Source organism: Bos taurus, chromosome 3, assembly GCF_002263795.3.
Source record: "Bos taurus isolate L1 Dominette 01449 registration number 42190680 breed Hereford chromosome 3, ARS-UCD2.0, whole genome shotgun sequence".
Lineage (NCBI taxonomy): Eukaryota > Metazoa > Chordata > Mammalia > Artiodactyla > Bovidae > Bos > Bos taurus.
This window is the reverse complement of record NC_037330.1, coordinates 22,590,375-22,618,368: the sequence shown is the minus strand read 5'-3', so window position 1 is coordinate 22,618,368 and position 27,994 is coordinate 22,590,375. Positions and strand designations below refer to the sequence as shown.

General features: G+C 43.8%; 1 protein-coding gene across 1 annotated transcript; it reads left to right on the top strand.

The window, feature by feature from the left end:
* The first annotated feature begins 106 nt into the window (after window positions 1-106).
* LOC101905795 (neuroblastoma breakpoint family member 4-like) lies at window positions 107-27,994 on the top strand. Its single transcript, XM_059885312.1, has 11 exons — window positions 107-158; window positions 1,436-1,579; window positions 3,542-3,644; window positions 5,512-5,726; window positions 6,788-6,839; window positions 10,168-10,376; window positions 11,326-11,377; window positions 12,283-12,382; window positions 20,843-21,173; window positions 23,158-23,363; window positions 26,682-27,994. Exons 1-10 carry the CDS (start codon window positions 107-109, stop codon window positions 23,328-23,330), a joined length of 1,431 nt encoding a protein of 476 aa, XP_059741295.1. The 3' UTR covers window positions 23,331-23,363; window positions 26,682-27,994.

Here is a 27,994-nt window from a genome sequence, read left to right as displayed (position 1 = left end):
CTCATATACCAATATCATTAAGAAGGGAATCTGGAGGATGGTGTGAGGTGAGGGGGAGATAAACTTTTATAACTGGTTGATCCAGCTCTCTTACCTTTACCTTGACATGGGCAAATGCTCAGTGGTTCGTGGTCACACCCATTTCACCCACCATCCAGGTTAGTCCTGCAGCTAAACTGAAGAGACCAATGCTACAGAAGGTCTCCCAAATCTCAGGTTCACAAGACCCAGGTAGGAAGAGATGCTGAGGAAATGTGAAGTTGGTTAAGACCATCCGTCCCTGAGGGCATGCCTGTCCCTTTCTCCTCAATTTCATCTTCTATGTCCCTGAACACAATTTCCCATGTTCACTGTATCTCATCAACCATCCCTGACCCATGACTTTACTAAATAGATCATCATGCCAATATTCAAGGATATACACATAAACTTTTAATCATTTTGACAGCTTGAAAAGAGCTCTTATCGGGGGTACAATGAAATCCATGAGTAAAAGTTTGAAATGTAGTGTTTAGTGACATTAAAAACAACTAGAGCGACCCGGAAATAGAGGAGGGGTTTAGAAGGCAGGGCTGTCAAACTTAAGTTTACTCTAAAGCAAACAAGCTGCCCAAGGAAGACAAGAATCTGACATAACACTGGGATGCAGCAAAATAATATTGAGTCTGGACAGAAACCATTTTAAAAAATTAATTACTCATTCACTTAGTATTATACTCTGATTTTTTCCTACAGGTTTAAGGATGGACAAAAGTGGAGAAGACCCCAAGTTCATGAGAGTCTAAAAGTTTGACATCTCTCACTTGTGGAAAAGCCTTAAGATCTGTTTAAAGAGAAGGTGAGGTGACTTATAACAGCCCAACAGAAATTAAGACCTGCTGACAAAGTATTTCTCCCTCGAATGTTTGTATACACAAAAGAATGAACAATGGGAACTCAGCTGAGGTAGTTTTTGGAAGGAGATAGGTCAGTGGCATCAGGATGTGTGCAGACAACCTAAGAGTGGCTGCTGAGGGCTTGGGTGCTATCAGTGGTGATGTTCACAAATGGTCATGGCCTAGACACCTGGAAGGCAGGGGCCCCCAAGATCCCATGAACCCCTCCCCCTACCAGTTCTGTTATGGCAACTCCAGACGGTTACCTAGCATGCTGGGTCCCCCTCCTTCACTGCTGTCTGAGTCTGAGCCCCACACAGCACCTTTGGCTCTGAGCTCTGGCATCTTCAACTTCTCTTTGTGGTTGAGAACCCTCTAGTTGTTCCCAACAGTAAGTCAGGAATTCCAGTTTTTGTCATCCCTCAGTGCTGATTAAACCTATGTGATTTTGCTTGGCTCTAATCCCCTGTATGCTGAGTGTCTTCTCCTCGCCCCTGGCTCTGCCCTCATCTGCCACACATCACCATGGCAATACCTTTTCTCTCTTTATCTGATCTAAGGGCAGAACTCACCCTCACTTGAAATCAACCAGGAACTTTGGTTGCATCTGGTAAATAACAACCAGGACTTTCAAGACCTCACAGAGAAATTCCTCATATCCCAAGCAACTGCTAACCCCCTGGCCAACCAGCTACAGAAATACAGTAAGTCCTCAGGGTCGTGATCACCAAAACAATGAATGACCACTGTCTTCCCTCTAAGAAACTAAGTCTCCATGCTTTGTCTCCTTTTCCCTTTGTCGTTTTGAATTCCATTCTGACCACAATCCAGGAAAGGTGGTAGTGGCTCTTTTCCCCTTAGTTCCCTGAGGATGGAAAACTGAGCACAAGGAGTGGAGGCACTTTCCCAAATTTGTGGTGAGTTGTAGGGTGAGATACAGATTGTGTGTTTGTGTCTCAATCACCCAGTGTCCTAATCATCTAGACTGTGATTCCTGGCACAAGCACAGAACTGTCTGTGTCTCTCAGGAGAAAGCTAAAGAGTGTTAACTGGAATTTTTTCTGTTCATATCTGATCCTGCATCCCTGTTGGTGAAACCTCTGGGACTAATGAACTCCATCAGTTCAAGCTTCCCTGAGGTTCCATGGGCAAATCCCTATGCTAGTTACACTGGGGAAATATGGTGGTTATATATTGCGAGAAGCAAGGGATCATAAGATTTAAAGAACTTAAAGATGAAGCTGCTGCTCATTGAAACCGTGGTCTCTATGAGTGACGCCATCAAGACAGGGCCTCCCTGGTGAGAAGGAAGCCGTGCTTCCTGGGTGTAGGGTGTCTTTCCTGTCCAAGAAAGTCATGTGACACTCTGTGATGAGGTTGAGGGTGTTTCTGGGGAAATCAGACCATCTATACATCCCCTTCTATTTCTACCTGAGCTGGTGAAACTTTGGTGATTCAGGTTGACCAGGAGTCCAGGTGACATCTGTGCTATAAGATGTGTGACCAACATGAGCATGATGGTAAGTGGGAGAGATCACCAGCCACCATAAAATCCCAGGCAGAGTGTGGGGAGGCCCTTTGTATCTGCAGTCAGCCTGGCAGTTGGAAGCATTGTTGCCTGTTCGGGGAGAAGGGCCTGTAGTGAGGAAAGAAGTCATGAGCAAGCACAGCAAGGGGGTGAGAGAAATCTTGACAACTTGAGACTGTGTAGTCGTTTTCCATTAATCTATGAGGGAGTTAATGAAAAATGACTGACACCGAGAAAAAGAAAAAGTAAAGCCTGTTATTTAAGAAAGTAAAGAGAGAAACTTTGGGGAAAGGGCAAACTTAGTTTTATTTACATCTTTCCTTATAAGCATAACATTATTCTAAGAAATAAGCTGTGGGGCTGGTGAAGAAGAAATGTCTCATCAGGACCCTGTGGGAGGTCACACAGCACAGTGTGAAGGGCACGGACTCTGGGCCAGGCTTCCTAGGCTCACATTCACGTTGGGAGCCTGTGTCTGTTTCCTCCTCTGTCCACGTGGTGCTGTAATAATAACTATTGTTTGAGTTATAATGAATACTGAATAAATCTGATAAAGCCCTGACAGTAGTGCCTGGCTCAGTGTAAACACAGTTCACACTTCTACTATTTCTAGTAACACAAAGATTATCAGTGTTTGGGCACATTTCTTTCAGGTCCTTATGGTTTCATGTATTCTATTTCACACAAGTGTGTCCAGGTGAGTTTTTTACCTCGAGATACTTGTTCATTACTGAAATACTGGGATGGCACAAGGTAACCACCAGTTTAGTCCTATAGACCTTCCTGACCACACAGGAATCGCCACCACAGGCCCTGCTCAGTGTCTCACCAAAGAGGCTGCAGATCTTGGTTCAGTGGCCCAGGATTCAGGGTCAGTCTCAGGGGATGTGAATTCTGACTTTGCCAAATGGCAGTTCATCCTGTCTACTTGCTTTCTGTGCCTTGGAGCTCCTCTTTCCTCAGTTCTAAAATGGGGAGTAACCTCAGTTGGGAGGCTGGGGAATCAGATATGGAAATGGCTGTGTAGACCTTGGTACTGAGGTTACATCTGCCTCTGGGGTGGCCCGTCCTCCTCCTCTGAAGGCAGTGACCACAGCGGCAAGGCCAGCTTCCCCTGAGGCAGTGTCTCTTTCCTCAGAGTGTGAACCATGTAAGGACAATGTTGAATCTGTGCTGGGGGAGAAGCTGCCTTTTGAGGCACTGAGGCCAGCAGAAAAGCCAATGCTCGATGAGAGGCTGAGGTAAGGAGGACACGGGTGTTCATGGCAGGCACAGGACACTGTCATAAAACAGGTGCATGCATGCTAAATCACTTCAGTTGTGTCTGACTCTTTGTGAACCCATGGCCCAGGGACCGCCCAGCTCCAACAATTGGTGGATTATGGATTCCAACTGTTATTCAGGGCTTCAGTCACTCTCTTTTTAAAAAACTATTGAGTTTATTTTTGTGTATGGTGTTAGAAAGTGGTCCAGTTTCATTCTTTTACAAGTGGTTGACCAGATTTCCCAGCACCACTTGTTAAAGAGATTGTCTTTAATCCATTGTATATTCTTGCCTCCTTTGTCGAAGATAAGGTGTCCATATGTGCGTGGATTTATCTCTGGGCTTTCTATTTTATTCCATTGATCAATATTTCTGTCTTTGTGCCAGTACCATACTGTCTTGATAACTGTGGCTTTGTAGTAGAGCCTGAAGTCAGGTAGGTTGATTCCTCCAGTTCCATTCTTCTTTCTCAAGATCGCTTTGGCTATTCGAGGTTTTTTGTATTTCCATACAAATTGTGAAATTATTTGTTCTAGCTCTGTGAAGAATACTGTTGGTAGCTTGATAGGGATTGCCTTATGGTCCAGCAACCCCACTGCTGGGCATACACACTGAGGAAACCAGAAGGGAAAGAGACACGTGTACCCCAATGTTCATCGCAGCACTGTTTATAATAGCCAAGACATGGAAGCAACCTAGATGCCCATCAGCAGATGAATGGATAAGAAAGCTGTGGTGCATATACACAATGGAGTATTACTCAGCCATTAAAAAGAATACATTTGAATCAGTTCTAATGAGGTGGATGAAACTGGAGCCTATTATACAGAGTGAAGTAAGCCAGAAGGAAAAACATAAATACAGTATACTAACGCATATATATGGAATTTAGAAAGAGGGTAACAATAACCCGGTGTACGAGACAGCAAAAGAGACACTGATGTATAGAACAGTCTTATGGACTCTGTGGGAGAGGGAGAGGGTGGGAAGATTTGGGAGAATGGCAATGAAACATGTAAAATATCATGTAGGAAACGAGTTGCCAGTCCAGGTTCGATGCATGATGCTGGATGCTTGGGGCTGGTGCACTGGGACGGCCCAGAGGGATGGTATGGGGAGGGAGGAAGGAGGAGGGTTCGGGATGGGGAACACATGTATACCTGTGGCGGATTCATTTTGATATTTGGCAAAACTAATACAATTGTGTAAAGTTTAAAAATAAAATAAAATTAGAGAAAAAATTAAAAAAAAAAAAAAGTTAAATCATATTAAAAAAAAAAAAAAACTATTGACCTAAAACCACATATCATGAAATTCACCAAATTCAAGTGGACAATTCAACTCAGTGGCATTTGGTACATTCTCAGTGTTGTGCAATTAAAGCCTCATTTGCCTTTAAATCACAACTCCCTCCTGACTGACTACAGCTTGTCATCCTTTCTTGACCCTGACATTCGCTTGTTCTTTCCAATCCACACCAGCTGTACCTCTCCACACTCTATATCTGACTGTGTGTCACTCAATGTGTGATGCTGTTTGTGTATTTTTAAATGGAAATGGCCTTCTCTGAGCAAGGAACTGAAGAGACAACTTCATAACACAGGTTTAGAAATACATTAGGTTTTGAATACAGAAGAACAAGATGAATGGGATGTCAGGGAATCTTCAGGAGCACTTTTGGATACAGAGGACACATTTGTTGTTCCTTCTTTCTCTATGACATAGTTTGATCATCAAATATGTGCCAGAATTCTGTTTCAAGGGCTTCTTGGGGATGTTCTCACAGAAATCCCTAACAGTCTCTCATCCACCTCTTTAACAACTGTCTGTTCTGTCTCACCTAGGACCTGTGACACCCTAAATCGAAGTCAGGCAAGAGAGCTGACCCAGTTACGGCAGACACTACAGGATGGGAAAGATGACTCTGTCCTGCTCAAGCAGCACCTCAAGGACCTCCTCACCCGCAATGACCCGGACAGCCACCAGGGGCAGGGCTTCCGAGAGAGCCTGTCTGAGGGGTACCGACTGGCAGAGCGCCTTGCCTGCAAGCTCAGCCCAGGTGAGGGGGCCACAGACCCTGATAGCACTGATCCTCTCCTAGGTCCCCATTTCATAAGATGAACTCCACTAGGAATTTTTTTTAAATGAGCTTTCCTGTTTCATGTCCCATTTGGGGATATGATAAGAGCATGACTGGCTGAGTGGGAGGACAGAGGAGAAATGCACAGGGTGGAGGTCATAGTATTTGAACTGTCTGCTTCCTCCCTGATGGACAATGGCCACTGGAGCAAGAGGCAGCATCCAGATAGCGTTAAAGCAGAGATAAGACGAGGTGACAGGAGGAAGCTTGTTAGAGTGAAAAAAGCCCTGGACTAAACATGGAAGTTCCCAGGTTCCAGGCTGAGTGCTGTGCTTATAACTGTGTGTGAGTAATTGATTTTTCTTAGATCAATAACTGTTTTTTCATCTGTAAAATGGATCAAATAATCTGTTGATGATAGCTGTAGTGATGAAATTTGGGAATATGTACAAATGCACTGCAGAAAAAAAATGCCTTTCATTTTGTGGTGTTGGGTAAGGTACTTGATAGAGTTGAACTTAGTGTTGGGAAAGTGGATTAGACTGAAGCACTTTCCATAGAGAGACTTGTCCTGATAACACACAAAAGCCACCTTGAAGAGCCAGGATGTTCCCAGATGGAGGGACGTGGGACTTGGTTGTTCTCCTTAGAGAAAGGAGGGCATCTTGTGAGACCTGAGGAAGTTTTTAGAGCCTGTGTCTTTGGCAGAATTTGTGGCAGGATGGATGACACATTTGTAGAAGTGGAGATGGAAGGTGGACAATGTGAGGTGATATAAGGTAGAAAAGACAATTTAAATGTTTGCCCAATTTCAAGCAGAAGGTGCCCTGAAGATGATCTACCAGTTTAGAAACAGACTGCCTAATGGACCAGAAATCCCTGCTAGATCAGTTGTTTAAAACAAAGTTCAAAAAATTAGAACTTCCATACAGTACTAACTTGTACATAGATATTTATGACTCTGTGACCACATGAGTCCCTTTGTTTGTAATAGGTGACGTGGCAAGAAGCTCAATGGATATTTCTGAATTTATCTGCAGAAATTTATGAAAATGAGGAGGATGAACAAGGACAAGAAACACTCATGCCCAGGTAACAGTGAACTATCAGGAGCTGGGTAGGAAAATGGGTAGGAAAAGTATGGACAGGGTCACAGAGAGAACAGTAAGTGAGGTCAAAAGAATCAGAGATGCCAGATGGAAGCCTAAGCACAACTGCAGATGGTACTGATTTACTTCAACCCACATATGATTGGACCTGTAACTTGGTTGTCTGTTGTCTCTGTGGTACTTGTATGTAAGAGCCAGGGTGAATGCACCACCCTTTAGGATTTCCTGTACACATAGAGAATATCTGTTCTCTCCTAAAGGAGGTCCAAAATGAGATATATATCTATTCCTACACAGTTGTTTAAGATCCTTGGGAGGAAGATAACTAGCAAAGGAATTAGTACAGAAGTAACTAGAAAAATTAAACATCAGGACAACTGTCTAGAAAAAAAAAATTGGTTGTCATGTGACAATAGTAATAGAAAGAGGCCTTGGAAACCTTTCAATTCCTAAAAAGGAGGCATAATATTTCTGGGAATCTATAATGCCTTAATAGATGTGTCCACTTGACTGTGCGTGCTCAGTTCCTCGGGTGTGACCTACTGTTTGCAAAGCAATGGGCTGTAGCCCACCAGGCTCCTCTGTCCATGAGATTTGCCCGTCAATATTATGGAATTGGGTTGTCATTTCCTCTTCCAGGGGATCTTCCCGACCCAGGGATTGAATCTATGTCTCCTGCATTGGCAGGTGGATTCTTTACCACTGAGCCAACAGGGAAGCCCTTATTCACTTGGCTGCTTCATCTTAAACTCAACATGGATTAGGACCAGGGGGGATGCACTTGGTGTGGAAATTCATCTGTGCTTCCTGTTCCTGAAAGTACCATCCTGGGATGGTTGAGTCTCATTCCTCATCAGAGGTTTGTGGCCAGTACATGGAGCACCTGCTGTACTCTCCCTCCCACTCCCAGACAGCCACAGTCAGTTTCCTATACGGGAGGATAGCTTCTTTCTGTGACCACTCTCATGCCTCCCATCAAAACCAGCCAGAATGGCTTAGAGTCAGATCCTCTTCATTTAATTTTCTGTTATCCCTTTCCCACCTGTCACAGCATGGAAATGTAGGATGTTGAAAAGAAGGAATTGCCTGAGGAATCTAAGGATGAATGTGTTTTGATGCCTTCAATTCACCAAGGAAGTTCTGACTGTCACCAGCCTTACAGTGATGACAAATTTGCATTTGATGAACCAGAAGTGGGCCTTGGTCTGGATGGAGCTTGTGGTTTCTCCCATGCTAAAGAGGATGAAATCCCAACCAATCTCCCAGGTAGCTTCTGTGTTCTTTGTCCCCACAATGTGTATAGACTGAGGAAGGTCATCTCTGAGGACAGGTTATATAGACACATCTTAGTTGAAACCAGGAGAAAGGATCTATTATGGAACACAGACATCAGGTCGGTCAGGGAGCCTTCATCATCTTCTCGGCCCTGGTCTTGCCTCTGTCACCCTGGCCCCAGTGTCAAACATTTGACCCAAATCTATTGTGACAACTCTCACCTACCTCAGCTGGAAATCCACAGGAGGTGTCTGTCACACCTGGTTTGGATACAATGTGTTTGTTATCTTCAGTGATCTAATTTTGTTTTGTAAATGTGCCTGGCCTCTCCAGACATGATTGCAGAGTTGCCTCTTTATTAGGTGAGGTGATTTCCCTGTTTGGTTTCACTCCTCTCAGCCCCAGTCTCTCTTTTCTCTAGGTTGGCTAGTCTTCTCTAAGCAGTCCCTCAACAACCAAGACAGACCCAACTGTACCATTGCCTTGCTTGGATGTTTCCATGAAGCAAGGCTGGGCTCTGGCACTTCCTCTGGCCTCAAATGGCCACGGTTTCTGTGTAGCACCGAAGATTCTTTTTGATTTGAGGGTTAATACAATTCACTGGGCTTCCCTGCTGGCTCAAACAGTAAAGAATCTGCCTGCAGTGCAGAAGACAGTGGGTTTGAACACTGAGTGTAGAAGATCCCCTGGAGAAGGAAATGGCACTCACTCAGATATTCTTTTGTGGAGAATTCCATGGTCAGAGGAGCCTGATGGGCTATAGTCAATGGGGCTGCAAAGAGTTGGGCACGATTGAGTGATTAACACTTTCACACTTTCACTTTTCACAATTCATGCATCACTCTAGTCTCAAGTATAAATTCCTCTAAACCATCAACAACCACATAATCTGATGGGATAAACCAATATTGCAGAAATAATTCTAGAAAATAACTCAGTGCATTTTCTAGGATCTCTGGGGAAAATACACCATTAACTATTTATACAGATGCAGAACAAAGGATATTGGGAGAGAGCTCTATGAGATTAAGGAGAGAATTTCCCCTATGGGTCTAGAAGTAGACCAGTCTAATTCTTATAAGACTTAAGAGTCCTAGAATATCTTTGCTAAAGTATTATGTTCTTGCACTGAGAATATTAACGTCCCTGTGGTAAATGTGTTTACTGAGTAGGTATGTGTGACATGTGATTTGCTTATTATGACCTGTTTTCTCTGAATTTCTTACTAGACAATCAAAATGATCATGAGCAAGTAAATGGACACAATTTAACATTTCCCAGGTAATTCTGAAGATCAGTGGGCCGTAAATGTCAGTGGTGACTGCAGGAGACCTCAAATTCAGGGAAAAACAGGAAGTGCCAAAAGCAAATCTTTTATCTATTTAGTCAACAGCCAAATATCTCTTTAACAGTATTGTCTATTTTCATTTCACAGGCTCAGTGCATTCAGTTTCTTAACGTACAGGGAGTGGATCCAGGTGGAATAGCCAAACTCAGGAGTTTCTGTAATCAAGTATTTTCTCCTGAGTAGTTAAAAGTAGCGTGAGATTCATATCAGCCTTGTGCCTGTTTGGCTTCAACATGTTGGTAGATATTTGTTTCCAAGTAAGGAAACTAGAAAACATTTGTATTATATCAAAATCCTGAGAAAATAGTTCCTGAAGGCAGAATATCTAGTCTGTAATTCCTCAAAAGCTGTTTTCACTTGGATCCTGCATATCCAGATCAACACAATGTGTGCAGAAAAGTGGGAACCACTATCCTAGTCCTCTTGTGTGCTGGGGGCCATGAGGTTAGCATGCAGGGAAAATCCCATCTCCTCCCTCAACCGCTGGTTGTGTGCCCAATGCCAGAGAACCTACGGTCTCTCCCACCCCGTGTCACCCCATTTCACATACAGGAGGAGTTACTTCCCTCTTTAAGGGACTGTGCTTTTGCTTTTGTAACCACTCCTCATGCCTGTCATCAAAAGCAACCAGGATGGCTTGGAGTCAAATCCTCTTAATCTTCTGTCATCCCTTTTCCACCTGACACAGCGTGAACCTGCATGATGTTGAAAAGAAGGAGGTACTTCAGCAATCCCAAGATGAGTGTGTTTCAGTACCTTCAACTGTCCAGGAAGATTCTGCCTGCAACCAGCCTTACGGGGATGCGAAATCTGCATATGAGGAAGAGAAAGTGGGCTTTGCTCTGGATGGAGCCTGTGGTTGCTCCCAAGCTAAAGAGGATGAAATTGATCTCTCAGGTAGTCTGCATTATCTTTGTTAGCCTACTCTAAGAGAATTAATCCCCTTAGATAGATAGACAGTATGCTTACAAACTGAAGCCTGCTTTGAACCAGACTCTCTAATTGCGTTTTAAATAAGACATTCTATGAGTGAACTTTTCTCAATTCCTAGTCATGTTTGTCCTTATGGTTAACCACTCTACCAAAGGTGGTCCTGCCAGATTCATGTGTACCTCAACAGTTGAGGTAACTTTCAGGCTGCCTCATTTTAAATGAGTCTCCTATATCACATGAAGTACTCTAATTTTCATTCCTGAGCAATGTCCTTGAGTTCTACACCTGTCCAAGACTGTTGGCAGTCTTGTTTATATCTCTTTGGAGATGTCACTACTTTGGTTCACTTCTATCAAACCATGAACTCTCTCCCTTCATTTGACTTATCTTGTTTGAAGTCTTCTGAAACCCAAATGTAAGCCACGTGGTCGCCTTTGGTGTGTTTCTCTGAGGTAAGGCAGGGCCCTGGGACTTCCCAGTCTGATGAATGGCCACCGTTTGTAGCTTTGAAGATTCATTTGACTTGATGGTATGTAGATTCCACTCCCATCTAATCTCAATGTGTAATCACTTATGTCATTAACAAACAGCATTTCAGATGGAAAAAGCCTGAGTATTATAGCAACCCTCTAGGATATAGCTAGGTTGTTCCCCAGCATCTGTGTGGAAAAGGATATATTTAGCTGTTTGCGCAGACTCAGGACCAGGATACTCTGCCAATGACATATCATATCAAAGAAATTTGTCCAATGGCTCAAGAAGGAAATCCAACACCTCCTTATAAGGCTCTATCTATGGCCTCCTGGACTGTTTCTCTCACAGTACCCTGTTACCACACTCTGAAGATAGGCAAAGGATTGGCATTTGTGAAGAGAATTTGCCTGATATAAGTCTCCTGCTAATTTATTTGCAGAAAACCAGAATGATCACGATGACCTAAAAGGACCAGAGGCTATTTCCCTGAGGTAATTTTGAATATCTGTGGGCTGTTGTACAGTGATGAAATCTGCAGACCTCTGATCCAGGGAGAAACAGAAAGTGCTGAATACTTTGTCTCATCAGTCTTGCCAGCCACCAATTATCCTTTTTTGTAATGTTTTCTGCTTTCACTGTGGTACTTATGTTGTTTCCCATTAACTTTGTTTCCCATTAAGTTATTAACTTTTCAAGTTTATAACCCAAGTCAGTTGACCCAGATGAACTAAGGCAGAGTGATTTTTTTGCACTCACTCGTTATCTCCGATGTGGTTTATAGAGTGAGATGCCTATCTGCTTTCTCCCTGTTTGGTGTCAGAATGCTGGCATGTATGTCATAACAAGAAATGTAAATAGACAATAACATTGTATCATGCCACAATATTAAGAGAGGTCTTGACAGCATGAACTATCTGGGAAACCAGACTGCCCCAAACTGTATGCACCGGATACTCCAGGTGACAATGCAATTTAAACAAAAGGGTGCAAATCACTATTGTGTATCTCTGTGAGTCATGACTGTACCATCTAGAGATAACTCAGTCTCTTTCTTCATCAGCTTGCTATTTGGCCAGAGCACAGAGTTCCCACTGTTCTTTATCTCTTCTGCCCCTGTAAAACCATACACTGTCCCACACACAAAAAATGAGCTTTTCTCTCTTTACTGGGTCAAACCCCGGCTTGCTTCACCACTTCTTTAAACATTCCATCAAACCCAGATAGGACTCTAAGATTTCTGACCCCTCTTGACTAATCTTTAGTCCTCCCTCCCCAACCAGGTTCAGCAGAGAGATGCCACAGATGATAGAGAACGGTGTCCCATGGGATTCACTGAATGATACGATTTGACTTACTTGGTTCTTCCTGGCCTGCCAGACTCTTTCTGGCCTTATAGGAGCACTGCCGTCTCACCACTTGAGGAAGAGGATGTCTCTTATGCTCGGGATGTAACCAGTGAGTATTACCATGTGATAGAACTCCACCTGGATGCCCAGGTAGACTGTATTCTTTGTACTCCTTGCCTTTGGTGGTGCTGAGATTTGTCATCCCTGTGTGGAAGCTCTGTAGACAGTGATTTGAATCAGACTGTGGTCGAGTTTTAAGCCAAGACATCAGGTGGGTCTGAAAGCCTAGCTCTCCTCTTCATCCAGGTGAAGCCTATGGGTCAGGCCCCAAGTTAGATCATGGACCCAAGGCAAGTGTGACACACTCACTCACTTGTATGTGTGCAGGTGCACAGAGATGACTAGCTTTTTCCCTGATTCCAATGAAATGTCTCTTCTTGCCCACAGTATTCCCATTTCCATACCCCAAAATGTCCCTTGAACTTCTGTGACTTTCCAGAGATGCTGAGAGCTTTAAGCATCTGTTGCTTCCCTGGTGTCATTGCCGTCACTCTCGGTGTCTGTCTCCTCTAAGATGGCTCTCTTAGTGAAGCAGTCATCTGGACCACAGGACACAAAGACCTCTCCCATCACCTTGCTTGTAATGGTTTCATGAAGCAAGGCAGAGCCCTGGCATTTCCCACCCCATGAATGGCTGGAGATTCAGTGGAGCAACCAAAGTTCATTTTGGTTTGAGGTTTTGTAGATTCCATTCATCATTCTGCTAAAGCAGCCAGCATATGATGAGAAAAGCCTGAGTATTACAGTATTCTACTAGAATGCAGGTGAGCTATTCCCCAGGGTCTGTGGGGAAGATGAATGTTTAACTTCTTAGGCAGACTTGGAAGAGGATACTGTGGTGAGAATCTTCAAGGTCAGGGAGATCTTGCCTGATGTCTTGGAAAAGCAAACCAAGTAGAGTCTGAGAGACACAACCCTGAGACACCTGGAATATCCTTCTAAAACATGCTATCGTCTCACTGGTGAGATTGGTGTCCTGGTGGTGGTACTGGACACTGCATTATTAATTTACATAGGGGGGTCTGCTTAATGTTTCTGGCCCTGTCTGAATTTTTCAGTAGAAAATTATGCTTTTCTTGAGGAAGAGGAAGACCAAGACCTCATCTGTTCTAGGTAACCATGGAGAAACATGGGTCTGAGTTCAGTGGTGACATCTGGTCATCTCAGATGCAGGGAATTGGAAAGTGCTAAATATGCCTACTTCTTCTGTTCAGACAACCACAAATTGTCCCTGTAACAAGGTTGTCTGTCACCATGTACTTGTATAGGCCCCTTTATGAATCCCTCTCAATTATAGTAACCTTCAGTCAGTTGATGCAGGGCTACTAATCAGTCACAGGATTTTTTGCACTTTCCTGCACTCTCCTTTTTATTAAACCCAGCATGAGATGTGTATCTGCCTCTGCCTGTTTGGCCTTACCACACTGACAGGTATTTCATGGCAAGGAAAGTAACTGAAAACAAAAACATTTATGTCACATCTCAGTATTTGAAAAATTGACCTTGGGATTTCCCCTGTGATCTGGTTGTTAGAATCTGCCTCCCAATGTAGAGGACACAGGTTTGATCCCTGGTCAGGGAACTAAGATCCTATATGCCATGGGACATCCAATCCTGTGGGCCACAACTACCGAGCCATTGTTCTACAGCCTTCATACCACAACTACTGATGCCTGAGCACCCTAGAATCCTTGCTCTGCAGTAAGGGAAATCAGTGAATGGAGAAGCCTGGCACCACAACTAGAGAGTAGCCCCCATTCATAGCAACTAGAGAAAGCCCATGCACAGCAATGAAGAGCCCATGCACTGCATGAAGACCCAGGGAAGCCACAACTAATAAATAAATATCTTTTAAAAATTGGTCTTGAAAACACAGAATTTCTAGGAGTCCATTCTGCTGCCAGAGCCTGTGTTTGCTTGGCTGCTACATGTGAATTTGAACAAAACTTCTGCTGTAGTTGAAGCTGCCTTTATGATTTCTGAGGGTGTGTGTAACATGACTGTGTCCTGGGGTGGTTCAGTCTCCTTCCTCCCGAGTTCATTTCTGCTCAGTGCTCAGAGCACCTCATGCTCACGCTCCCTCACTCTCTCTCCCTTTCCCTTTGCAAAAACCTTCTGCTCTGGTCTCAGATTGATGGAGGGATTGTTTTATCTCTCTTGGTGGGACTTCTCATTTGTTTTTTGCAGCCAGTCCCTGAACCCTCACATGTATGGACGTGAGAGTAGGACTATAAAGAAAGCTGAGCGCAGAAGAATTGATGCTTTTGAACTGTGGTGTTGGAGAAGACTCTTGAGAGTCCCTTGGACTGAAAGGAGATCCAACCAGTCCATCCTAAAGGAGATCAGTCCTGGGTGTTCATTGATAGGACTGATGCTGAAGCTGAAACACCAATACTTTGGCCACCTGATGTGAAGAGCTGACTCATTGGAAAGACCCTGATGCTGGGAAAGATTGAGGGCAGGAGGATAAGGGGACGACAGAGGATGAGACGATTGGATGGCATCACCGACTCAATGGACATGAGTTTGGGTGGACTCCGGGAGTTGGCGATGGACAGGGAGGCCTGGTGTGCTGTGGTTCATGTGGTCGCAAAGAGTCGGACATGACTGAGCGACTGAACTGAGCCTGAACCCTCCCATCAAAACCAGCTAGGACTCCAGGTTTACTAATCCCTTTTGTTTAACCATCAGCCCTCCCCACCACAGAAGTATCAGTATGGAGCCGCTGGTGGTAGAATAGAATGAAATCCAGCAGGATTCAGTGGAAGAATGTTATCTGGCTGTTTCTATTGGGCATCATCTGTCAGGTTCCTGTAGGCCTCTGAGAAGTGCCTCACAATGTTAGGCAGGGAGCTAGAGATGAGATGAGAGCAAGGGATGGTGGAGGCAGAGACTCATGGCTGGGAAATGGCCTCAGTTCAGTTCAGTCACTCAGTCGTGTCCAACTCTTTGAGACCCCATGTACTGCAGCACACCAGGCTTCCCTGTCCATCATCAACTCCCAGAGCTTGCTCAAACTCATGTCCATTGAGTCGGTAATGCCATCCAACTGTCTCATCCTCTGTCGTCCCCTTCTCCTCCTGCCTTCAATCTTTCCCAGCATCAGGGGCTTTTCCAATGAGTCAGTTCTTTGCATAGATGGCCAAAGTATTAGAGCTTCAGCATCAGTCCTTCCAAGGAATATTCAGGACTGATTTCCTTTAGGACTGACTGGTTTGATCTCTGCAGTCCAAGGGACTCTCAAGAGTCTTCTCCAACACCACAGTTCAAAAGCATCAATTCTTCAGCGCTCCACTTTCTTTGTAGTCCAACTCTCACATCTGTACATGATTACTGGAAAACCATAGAGGAACTTTTGACTAGACGGACCTTTGTTGGCCAAGTAATGTCTCTGCTTTTTAATATGCTGCCTAGATTGGACATAGCTTTTCTTTCAAGGAGCATGCATTTTTTATTTCATGGCTGCAGTCACCCTCTGCAGTGATTTTGAAGCCCAAGAAAATAAAGTCTGTCACTGTTTCCATTGTTTCCCCATCTATTTGCCATGAAGTAATGGGACTGGATGCCATGATCTGTTTTTTGAATGTTGAGTTTTAAGCCAGCTTTAAATGGCCTCAGCCCTTCCTATCAGGAAGGGGCTGATGTACAGACTGTGGTCAGCACATCCTAAAGGGACAGTATGAGCTCTACCAAAGGGGAATTCCACCAAATGGCACAGGTGCAATTAAAATTAAGCCATCACCTCTAGCAGAAGATATTAAGAAGAGGTGGCAAGAATACACAGAAGAACTGTACAAAAAAGATCTTCACAACCCAGATAATCATGATGGTGTGATCACTCACCTAGAGCCAGACACCCTGGAATGTGAAGTCAAGTGGGCCTTAGGAAGTGTCACTATGAACAAAGTTAGTGGAGGTGATGGAATTCCAGTTGAGCTATTTCAAATCCTAAAAGACGATGCTGTGATAGTGCTGCACTCATATATCAGCAAATTTGGAAAACTCAGCAGTGGCTACAGGACTGGAAAAGGTCAGTTTTCATTCCAATCCCAAAGAAAGACAATGCCAAAGAATGCTCCAACTGATGCACAGTTGAACTCATCTCAGACACTAGTAAAGTAATGCTCAAAATTCTCCAAATCAAGCTTCAGCAATACGTGAACCATGAACTTCCAGATGTTCAAGCTGGTTTTAGAAAAGGCAGAGGAACCAGAGATCAAATTGCCAACATCTGCTGGATCATCAAAAAAACAAGAGAGTTGCAGAAAAAACATCTACTTCCGCTTTGTTGACTATGCCAAAGCCTTTGACTGTGTGGATCACAATAAACTGTGGAAAATTCTGAAAGAGATGGGAATACCAGACCACCTGATCTGCCTCTTGAGAAATCTGTATGCAGGTCAGGAAGCAACAGTTAGAACTGGACATGGAACAACAGACTGGTTCCAAATAGGAAAAGGAGTACGTCAAGGCTGTATATTGTCACCCTGCTTATTTAACTTATATGCAGAGTACATCATGAGAAACGTTGGGCTGGAAGAAGTACAAGCTGGAATCAAGATAGCTGGGAGAAATATCAATAACCTCAGATATGCAGATAGCACCACCCTTATGGCAGAAAGTGAAGAGTAACTCAAAAGCCTCTTGATGAAAGTGAAAGAGGAGAGTGAAAAAGTTGGCTTAAAGCTCAACATTCAGAAAACAAAGATCATGGCATGTGGTCCCATCACTTCATGGCAAATAGATGGGGAAACAGTGGAAACAGTGGCTGACTTTATTATTTTGGACTCCAAAATCACTGCAGATGGTGATAGCAGCCATGAAATTAAAAGATGCTTACTCCTTAAAGGAAAGTTATGACCAACCTGGACAGCATATTAAAAAGTGGAAACATTTCTTTGTCAACAAAGTTTCGTCTAGTCAAGGCTGTGGTTTTTCCATTAGTCATGTACAGATGTGAAAGCTGGACTGTGAAGAAAGCTGAGCGCTGAAGAATTGATGCTTTTGAACTGTGGTGTTGGAGAAGACTCTTGAGAGTCCCTTGGACTGCAAGGAGATCCAACCAGTCAATCCTAAAGCAGATCAGTCCTGGGTGTTCATTGGAAGGACTAATGTTGAAGCTGAAACTCCAATACTTTGGCCACCTGATGCAAAGAGCTGACTCATTTGAAAAGACCCTGATGCTGGGAAAGATTGAGGGCAGGAGGACAAGGGGATGACAGAGGATGAGACGGTTGAATGGCATCACTGACTCAATGGACATGGGTTTGGGTGGACTCCGGGAGTTGGTGATGGACAGGAAGGCCTGGCATGCTGCGGTTCATGTGGTCGCAAACAGTTGGACATGACTGAGTGACTGAACTTAACTGAACTGAACATCACCTCTAGTAACCTTGGCCTTATTATACATTCGTTTTAATAAATTTGCTTTGTGATTTGGCTCCCCTGGTGGGCTTTTCAAGTGAATTATGGGCAAGAAACAGGGACGTTTGGACCCTGAGCATGCACAATAAAATCTGTCACTCAACTGATGTAACCATCCACCTGGCCTTAACCCAACCCCTGCCCTCAGGGTCAAAACCCTTATAAACACCCCAAGCCAGTACAGCAGTGCTGGTTTCATATCTCAGGGACCAGTCCACTCTCCCTCGGAGAATGTATCTATGCTTGAGAATTGAGCTTAAACCTGAAGTGTCTGCAGTTATCTTACTGTTGCAAAGACCAAGATTTCTGGTCCGGATTTATCCGTTGACCTCCTCAGTTGGATCTCTAACACAATGCTTGCCCGCCTAGTAACAATTCGTGTCAGATAAAAGGGAAGTCTTCCCAGTTCTAGATGTAGACTGTGAGTACTCCCGTTGTAAGAACATAAGGCTTCTAGTGGGTCCCCAGGTAGAATTTCTGTTGTTTGTATCCAACAACCTGGACAGGCTGTTAGTGGCACAACCATAACAGCCCTCAGACCCCTGTGGGTTTGAATTGGGCTCTGGAATTTAATTTTTAAAAAGCACCAAGCACATCAGACCACTTTCCTTTTTTCTTGCCCCAGGCTACCCTCGGTCACCTAAACCCATCTCGCCAGTGCAGGCATTTGGTATCAAGTCAGGCCGGAGAGAGGAAGTGGAGGGATAAGGGCAGAATCTCAGCTACCACTGTCTCACTTGCGGGAATTTTTGTAACAGACCTCTTTTGTTTTTTCAAGATAAGATTCCTTATGGGAACTTCCCAGGTGGCTCAGTAGGTAAAGAATCTGCCTGCAATGCAGGAGATGCAGGAGTCGTGGGTTGGCTCCCTGGGTCGGGGACATGCCCTGGAGGAGGGCATGGCAATCCACTCCAGTATTATTGCCTGGAGAATCCCATGGACAGAGGAGCCTGGCGAGCTCCAGTCCATGGCGTCACGAAGAGTTGGACATTTAAAACTTTTTTTTAAGTTAATATTTACTTTTGGCTGTGGTAGGTCTTCTTTACTGCTTTCAGGCCTTCTCTAGCTGTGGTGAGCAGGACTAGTCTCTAGTTGTGCTGCATGGGCTTCTCAGGTGGATTCTTTGAGAGGGATGAGTGAGGCTCAGACACATGTCTCAGAAGTAAGATGTGTGTGATATTGCCCAGCCCTGCCAGGCCATCATTCAGAATGGGCCAGGAAAGGCCAAAGCCCACCCCTCCACCCCCCCTCAACTACTCACACACACAGATGGGCTGAAAGGAATGGACGGAACATCTAAATTATACATGGCTCCATCCTGTGTTGGGTTCTGATGATAACCTGAGACAGTGTGGACAGCTGTGCTGCAGCGGTGTGGGCACAGGTTGGGTCCGCCCCACCCCACCTTCTCTGCAAGGAGAAACCCTGTAGACATAATAAACACTTGATTTTTAAATTACAACTTGATCTCCAGTTGGAGGCTTTTCCCTACGCTCATAATATTGGGCACTATTGTCAATGTTGGATAAAGTGTTATGTCTTTTTCCCATGCAAATGGAAAGAATATTCAAAACATAGGTTTAATAAAACCCATTAGTCTGGAAAAAACAAATAAAATTAGATGATGAAATTATGCAGTGATAATTAAAAATAGTCCTACACATTGATTCAAATAACATTGGGGAATGAGGGGATATGTGGTTTTAACAATTATTTCACCCATCAGATTTGTTAATGTACAAAGTTTTATCCATGAGCCCAATATGAATTATAAAATCTGACTGTGTCCTAAAATATGATGATTAATGATGAATGAACTTTGCCTGGTGGAAATACGAAGGGCACACCAGGCTGAGAGAAGTGCTTGTGGAAAAACACTCAGAGGCTCCAGAGGCTCCTGGTGCAGGGCAGGAGGATTTGCAGAGGGAGCTGTGGGCAGTGACGTTGCAGAAGAAAGGGCCAGAATAGGAGGACTTGAAAGGCGAGTAAGGAGGTTAGATTTGTGTAGGAGGGAAGGGAGGATGAATTTCCATAAGCCGAGGAGCATGTGATGAAACAGGATTTAGGGGTGATAAGACAAGTGACCTTTGAGAGTGTGGAGAGGACTGAATCACAGAAAACAGTTGGAAGGAGGTTGGATGAATCTTTGATGAGAGTCAGACACAGATGCTTCCTGGAAGACTAAGTGGTAACAGATACGTGAAAGACAGTTAAAGAAGCAAACCTCATTGAGGGTGTCGAGGTATAAAGAGGGGGTGGGAGGAGAGCCCCACATCAAGGTGGAGCAGGTTCTGGGGGCCGTGACCCCACCTGAGCCTGACCCAGACTGGATGAGGGTAAGTAAGCCCAGGTTCTGAGAATATGTACTCATTTCACAGTAGACATAGAAACAGATTTGATTAGGAGCACTGTCTAGTCCCCACTGGAGGGGCTTGTAATATAAGGACTGCACCTTATGTTATCTCTCTGAAGAGAGACGAAGAGGGTTCCAATAAGGGACTCAGGCCTCTAATCCCCTAATCCTAGCTGCTAATTGGAGAAGGCAATGGCACCCCACTCCAGTACTCTTGCCTGGAGAATCCCATGGATGGAGGAGCCTGGGGGGCTGCAGTCCATGGGGTCACACAGAGTCAGACATGACTGAAGCGACTTAGCAGCAGCAGCAGCTGCTAATACTTTCCATCTGTCCGTCCTCACTCTACCCCATTTGGGAACAGAATATACACATGTATGAGTGAGTGGAAGGGCAGACAAACATTTCAAGCAAAGAAATTCAAAAGGCTCCATAATATACGGTAGTTTCTCAACTCCCTTTTCTAGTAGTAACTGAAGCCTTTATGCTGTATGTCTCCCATAGTTCTTTTTTTCTGGTGGGTAGATATCAACAGCTATTTCTCCCCCATGCCTAGAGGCCTGTCTAGAACCTTCTTTCTCTCTAGGCTACAAGACTAAGGCTAATAACAGAATAAGAGGCTTGACCCCCTGTGTCACCCAAACCCTCTAGACTCAAGTGGGTGATTTCTCATTTCAAGAAATTGCAGCCTAGCCCCTGCCTTCTCAGCACCCCAGTCACAGCCAAAAATATGACATCTTCTTCACACTGATGTCTGCCTTTGCTGTCTGGGTTATTGGGTTTTACTCATGGGGAGGGATATCAGAAATGCGTGTCTGGTAGGGCTTATCAAGAGCAAGCTTCCATTGGTCCTACTGAACCCTCTTTTACTTTCAGGGGACACCTGGGAGGACTGTCACTGGGGACCTGTGAGTTTCCCAGGGTCAGAGGTGCCAACTTCACAGACACAGCTTCAGAAAAGCACCCACGTGACTGACTGTCTGCAGTGGCAGCTGGACCAGTATTTCGACTGTGGTGACAGCAAAGCCATGCTTGGTCTTTCTTTCACCAACTGGGGCTTTACCTCCAACCCTGATTCTGGAAACCAAGGACCACTCTTTCTAGGTAAGAAAGAAAGGGGGATTAGGAAGCTCTGGTCCATGTGCTGGTCATCACAAAGCTGTGGGTGGAGGAGGCAAAGGGCCTCTCCCACGCCCGCTGTCGGCCCAGTTGAAACCTGTGACACTCTAACAGCGTCAGGTGATCAAGAGCCTGGGACTTAGGACCAGCTCAGCCTCAGGCCCTGGTTCTGCAAATTCCTGCTTGTTTAACTTGGCCAAGTTATTTATCTTATGTACTTATCTCTCTCGTCCCTCATCTGAACCCTTGAAAAATTCTATCTCCTTTCCATAATTATTGGGAGTCTTAAGCAACATAATGTCTAGAGTGTCTGATTCACTAAAAATTGATGATAACCATTATGAATACGTAATATCTAAGCATTGTCTTTCTTGTGCTTTAACACTTATAAAATGATTGCACAATGGTTGTTTCTTCTGAGATGGCATAATTTTTATGATCCACTTTCTCTGGACTCCATCTTCCCTTGCTTTCTCAGAAAGGCAAGTTGGCCAGTATTTTTCTCTCCCTTCAACATCCGTCATCAAATCAATTTACCCCTATTAGGTGCTCTCAGTAACAGTGTATTAGTAACATTCAATAGCAATGTAAATACTGGCCCTGCAACACAGGGTCATGTTTGCTTTTCACATCCAGTTTATTTTCCCTTGTTTTCCCCTCTTTTCACCCTCATCCATGAAGTGCCCTGATCAGTCTCTTTTACAGCACTCCATTTAATTCATTCTCTCCACTCATCTCCATGTCCGTCTCCTAGTTTTCATCTCCTCCGAGTCCACCTATGTTCAAATTTCCTTAAAAGAGCTTTCAGACCCTCACATCCATTTCATCTGGGACGTATTCATCCTTACCCTGCATCGCTCTCCACATCCTCCACTGGAGCCCAGGGCCGCCCGGTGCTCATCCCTCAGGCTGTGGCCTCATCTGAGGAATGAGGAGAGACCCACGTCCTCAGGTGGAGCTGAGATGAGAAGGAGCCCCCTTGTGGCAGCATGGAGAGTCTCAAGGAAAGTGCTCAGGGAGGGCAGGGATGCAGACCGTGACAAGAGCCAGTAGGTCTTGTAGTGTTTATTGTCTTCTCTTCCCTCTCGTCTCTCCTTTTCTTGTCCTTGGCTTCCCACATTCCCAGCCCAGACCGACCCCCACTTCCTCAGTAACTGTTTCCTGGTCATCTTCCATGGAAACATGAGCAGGAATCCAGGCTTCACAGCAGATTTTGCAGCAAAGGGTAATTTTAATACCCTTTATTTTCATACCCCTCCACCCTGTGACTCCCACCCGCCATAACTCCTAGTTCCTGTCACCCACCAGAGCTTTTCTCTCCTGACTTTTCTTTTTTCTTTTCCAAATTCAGCTCATCAAGAAGCCATTAGAATGATCCATTCCGTATCTTCATTCATTTGTTGCATTACACAAACACAGACACACTTGAGAGTATTGTTGCATTTTTATTATATTGTCCATGCCTCACTTAGATTATGTATAAATATTATATATACTGTGTATATATGTGTGAAGTCTATATTGATGCACATGTAAAATTTTTCCAATTTAGACTTCCTTACTTCTTTTCTCTTATGAGGTTTTCCTTCAACTTTGACTTTGCTTCATCTCTACGATCTCTTCCCTCCCAACAGTACAATCTGTGTCCTGCAGGAATTTCTTGCCTTTGTCTTTTCTACCTAGGAAAGAAGTTGTTGTCATCAATTTTATTTCTTTACTCTGTTTTGGCATTTGGGAACATGTTTGCCCCGTGGCAGTCTTACCAATATTGACTAGTGTAAGGAAGGAAGATCAACAAAAAAGAAAATATATAAAGTTTCTCCACTGGATTCACTTCACCATGGACTTTCAGATAGCCTATCCTGTTCTTGAACAGTTTCTGTACTTGATGTCCTTCCTGAGTGGAGGACTAAGTCATAGAAACATCCTAAATAACAATGGATCCTATTGGCTGTGGTTTTATCTTCAGAGCTGAGTTTGGATGCTTCCATTGGAATGAAGAACCCTCCCAAGATGGAGGATAAGGGCTCCACAGCAAGAACACTTAAGTGTTCAGTTTGTAGCAAGATTAAGGGCTTAAGTGTCCTGAAACAGAAGATTATCAGAAGAAAACTGCTCTTCAGCAAATGGAGACTAGCGTGAGGATTCCCTGGCCTTCAAGCTTAGGGTACAGAGGTAATCCCATGCACTTCTTCCTTATGCTCCTTATCTAAGGTTATGGCTCAATCTCCCACTGAGTTTTCTCTTCCTCACTTGTTCACTTAACAGCTGACACTACCTCTGTGTGGTCTTTCCTCTGCTTTCCACGGGGTCTGCCACCCTGCAGGGCCCTTCCACCTCAATCTCCTGTTTGCACTCTGAGCTCTGCTGTGTTCCTGCTGCTACTGTCCTCTATTGCCTCTGACCTTTCCTATTAGCCAAAGGGAAGCCCAGATCCGTGGTCCTCTCTATCATAAGAGTGTCATTTAGCATGTACCATGCTGAACACATGGTACAAAAATCACACACTTTCTTGGTTTCCTCACCTTTCTTTACTTGCACCCCACCCACCCCTGCTCCCTAACAAACTCTTTCTTCCAGTATCATGTTTTAATGAATTACTTGCATGTGGGTTGACTTTTGGAGAATCTAACCTAGGAAAATCCTTAACCCTCAACTTCTCCACCTGAATAAGAAGTGCTGAAACTGAGGAAAAAGAGGCCTGATTACAAAAACTAAATAAGAACCTGGGTCATAGGTAGAAGTGCTGGACTGACTTGAGTCTTGTTTCCCCTCAGGCCTTGGTGGGCAGAACTTTGCTAATGTGCAGGGGGCTTCCAGGAACTCACTGGAACTGGCATTAGATAGAGGACAGTGGATGGATCCTTAAAGGGACATTGGCCAAACGGAGATACAGAGGCCAGGTTTTCAATATTCATAGAGCATGAGATGCACAGGCATTCAGACCTCTTCCCTTCTTTTTTTGAAATTACTCCTTCTACACGTTCAGTAAAAATCCCAAAAAATGAACTGAGTTGGAATCGGAGGGCAGGGAATGTAGGACAGCATTGTAATGAATTAACTTTGGGCCACATTTATGAAGACCCAGGGAGATACACAAGATAATCATTGCTTCAGCCAAATCTAGTTGAGAAGACAAGTTATTTATATGAGAGGGTCTGAGAAAGACCAAAAAATCTTTAGGGCCAGGGGGAAATAAGTGCATGGTAGACTCAATGTAGGGAGAAAAAAAGAGTGGTATGAAATATATAGGTCTAGTGAGTAGTTCTAAATCATGCTATTATAAAATAAAAACTGGGTGAGCTTTGATCTAATATGAATACCTTAACCCAAGCCATTGAAATTATGATTTTAATGTTCTGGGGTAAGGTCTGGGTATCAATATCTTTCAAAACTCTGCTAATATGCATCAGGGATTAGAAGGTCTGTGGATTTGATAGGGTATCATTAACTTATGGCAGTGGCCAGTATGTGGCTGCTTCATAAAAAAGCTGAATATCAGCCATTAAGGAATTCGCATTTTTCTCTCTACTGTACAACCTAGAGAAGAGAAATGAGAGAAAAAAATATAGATGAGTTAGATATATAATCTCCCTGTTTGAATCCAAGTTTCTCACAATTTCTGTAGTATAAGATAAATTTTAAAATAAACATTACATACAAACATTACCCAGAGTATAAAATATTACCTTCCACTTCCAAAAAAAAAAAAAAATACTACCTCCTCTTACTGTAAGAATGAAATTCAGTGTTTTCATTTCTACTGTTAATGCAACTGCAACTTGTAGTTCACTATTCACTAAATGGGTTTCATAGCCTACTAATTGGCTCAGAACTATAGAGTCAACAAATTGTTTTTTCTTTAAATATTTTATGTATGCAAAACTCCATAATGAATCTTAGGCCTCATTCTTCTACGTTTATTCTTTTTCATGATCTTCTATGTGCTAGCATAAAATACTAGGAGAAATTCTGGGAAAAGTGTGATTAAAAAAGTCATGAGAATCTAGTATATCTAAAATGAATGCTTTTTCACTTCAGAGTTTTCTTTGTCTGGATGTTGAGAATAGACCTAGAAATGACTCAGGTGGATCCAGCATGCAATCACCTTCATAGTATTCTGGTGTCCATGGGATGCAAATAGGTTGAGCCACAGTTACTCCCTGATCTCTTTTTGCTGATTTCATTTCAAGTTTCCTGTTTTTTCATTGGTTCCTCAGCCCCTTTGGAACAGGATTTTTCTGTAAAGTCTTTTTCCTGTCCAGGAGGGTGACCAAACACCCTCTATTAACTATGGACTTCTCCAGATTGGAGCCTTCCCTCTCCCTTCCCCCAAATGTATAGAAAGGGGCTGTGGCCTGGGTTGTTGGTAACAAGCCATGTGGTTTTGGATAGTCAGAGACATTACTTTGCCAACAAAGATCCGGCTAGTCAAGGTTATGGTTTTTCCTGTGGTCATGTATGGATGTGAGAGTTGGACTGTGAAGAAGGCTGAGCGCAGAAGAATTGATGCTTTTGAACTGTGGTGTTGGAGAAGACTCTTGAGAGTCCCTTGGACTGCAAGGAGATCCAACCAGTCCATTCTGAAGGAGATCAGCCCTGGGATTTCTTTGGAAGGAATGATGCTAAAGCTGAAACTCCAGTACTTTGGCCACCTCATGCGAAGAGTTGACTCATTGGAAAAGACTCTGATGCTGGGAGGGATTGGGGGCAGAAGGAGAAGGGGACGACAGAGGATGAGATGGCTGGATGGCATCACTGACTCAATGGACGTGAGTCTGAGTGAACTCCGGGAGTTGGTGATGGACAGGGAGGCCTGGTGTGCTGTGATTCATGGGATCGCAAAGAGTCAGACACAACTGAGCGACTGAACTGAACTGAACTGACTAGCCCCAGGAAAGCATAGCTCCTCATCTGTAAATTTTGGAACTGGATTTAGATACATTCTGAGGTCCCTGTTGGTGCTTACATTCCAGGATTCTCCCCGTAGCCCACTTCTCCTCCTCAGAAGGCAGGGATGTAGAGGTCAAAGAGGGTGTCTTTTTCTACTGAGGATCCTCTGCTCCCATAGCAGTATGTTTCTGTATGAGGAGTGTGTAGCACATTCATCCCTCGTATGTGTGGAAAGCTATCATTTGGTCCAGATGAAGGGGATTCGAGAGTGAAATGACTGTTGAGGACTAAGTGATGGGAATCCAGTTAAGGCTTGGAAGCAGCACTGAGCTGAGCTATCACCAAGTACAAGTGGGGTGAGGCCAGGGGTCCCTAGGTGCTGCACCACAGGCTGGGTGAACATTTAGGGAGGTATTTCTTATGACTCATGGATCTCACTTTTTCAATTCAGCTCTTACTGTCAACAGGAGCTCTGTCTGCCCCTGGCCTCAGTTACCATGTGGCCATCCCTCCAAGCTCAGCTATCACCAGAACCTAACAAAGACTTACGTTTCCTCTCTCTCCCTTCCTCTCCTCTCTCTCTCTCTCTGTCTTTTGCAGATACCAATTACTTAAGAACTAAGAAAAGATATTGCCAATTTCTAAGAAACCACACCATAAAATTTACCTTTTCCATTTGATGAAAAAGACCTACACAGCAAGTCAAATTAAAGCCCAAACAGAACACTGGAGGGATCCTTACCTGAAAATCAGCATCCCAATCAACAACCACTCTCCATGAGACAGAATTGATGGGAGAAATCTCACTCATCAGCCTCCAAGTGTCATGCATCGAGAAGGAGACCAGTGCTTTGATGGACACACAGTTTAGAGAGACCTTAATTCTTGTTCCCCTCAATATTCATCCTCCAGACACCAGCATGGGAGCAATTGGAAGAATGCACCATATCACCCTGTCATTCTTTGCCACTAGACGGACTGTACTAGGAGCAGACAGCATTTACTATACAGTGTTCTTGCTGAAAGTGTCTATCCTGAATTTAATCATGAGGTAGTTATCAGATAACTGCAGAATTTAGATCATTGAACAAGACAACTGGCCTGTCTTTCTTCAAACAGTTAATTAAAAAAAATTAAAACAAAAAAGTCAATATCTCCCCAAGTAAGACAAAAAGAAAAGGAGAAGAGATGTCTCAGTTTCCAAAGGACTAAAAAAGTACATGTTACTATAGTGTGTTACTACCATATTTCTTTAGTCCTTTGGAACAACAAACATCTCCTCTCCTTTTCAAAGATGTCTTTGATGGCAGACGTTGACCTGTTTGCAGAGGACAGGCCAGTTGTCTGCTCAGTGGTCTACATTTTGCAGTTGTCTGATTATTTCCTCACAATTAAATTCAGGTGAACCCTTTTTGCCAAGAACACCAGCTAGTGTACACTCTGTGCTTCCCAGTGCAGCCCCTTGGAGTCTGAGGGCATCCACTTTTCCTGTCACCACTGTTGTCATCTTAGCATCGGACAGGGGCTATAAGGTCCATTCATCGGAATGACATATTTTTCTATCTATAATCAATAATTTGATTAGTGGTAATTTGAGAGTGTATGAACTTCATATGGTTATGTTATGCAGGGGCTCATAAGGTCCATTCATCGGAATGACATATTTTTCTATCTATAATCAATAATTTGATTAGTGGTAATTTGAGAGTGTATGAACTTCATATTGTATGATGCTCTTTCTCTGAAAATTTTACCATCCCTGATATGTGTCAATTATTATATTTGTGTTTGTGCACTGGAAATTTTCTAATTCTATCATTCTCTAAACTTGTATTGTAGGCCTTGTGCTGTGGGAAGGACAATTGCTGCCCCTCCTATATCATTAAAGGTTTTATTTTGAATTTCACTCTGGA

Bases quoted from the DNA above. Each gene is read 5' to 3' on its own strand.
- LOC101905795 (XM_059885312.1), top strand. From the start codon at position 107: ATGGGCAAATGCTCAGTGGTTCGTGGTCACACCCATTTCACCCACCAT. The intron at 5,727-6,787 runs GTGAGGGGGCCA...ATTTATCTGCAG, and splicing joins TGCCTGCAAGCTCAGCCCAG to AAATTTATGAAAATGAGGAG. The intron at 21,174-23,157 runs GTAAGAAAGAAA...TTTTATCTTCAG, and splicing joins CCAAGGACCACTCTTTCTAG to AGCTGAGTTTGGATGCTTCC.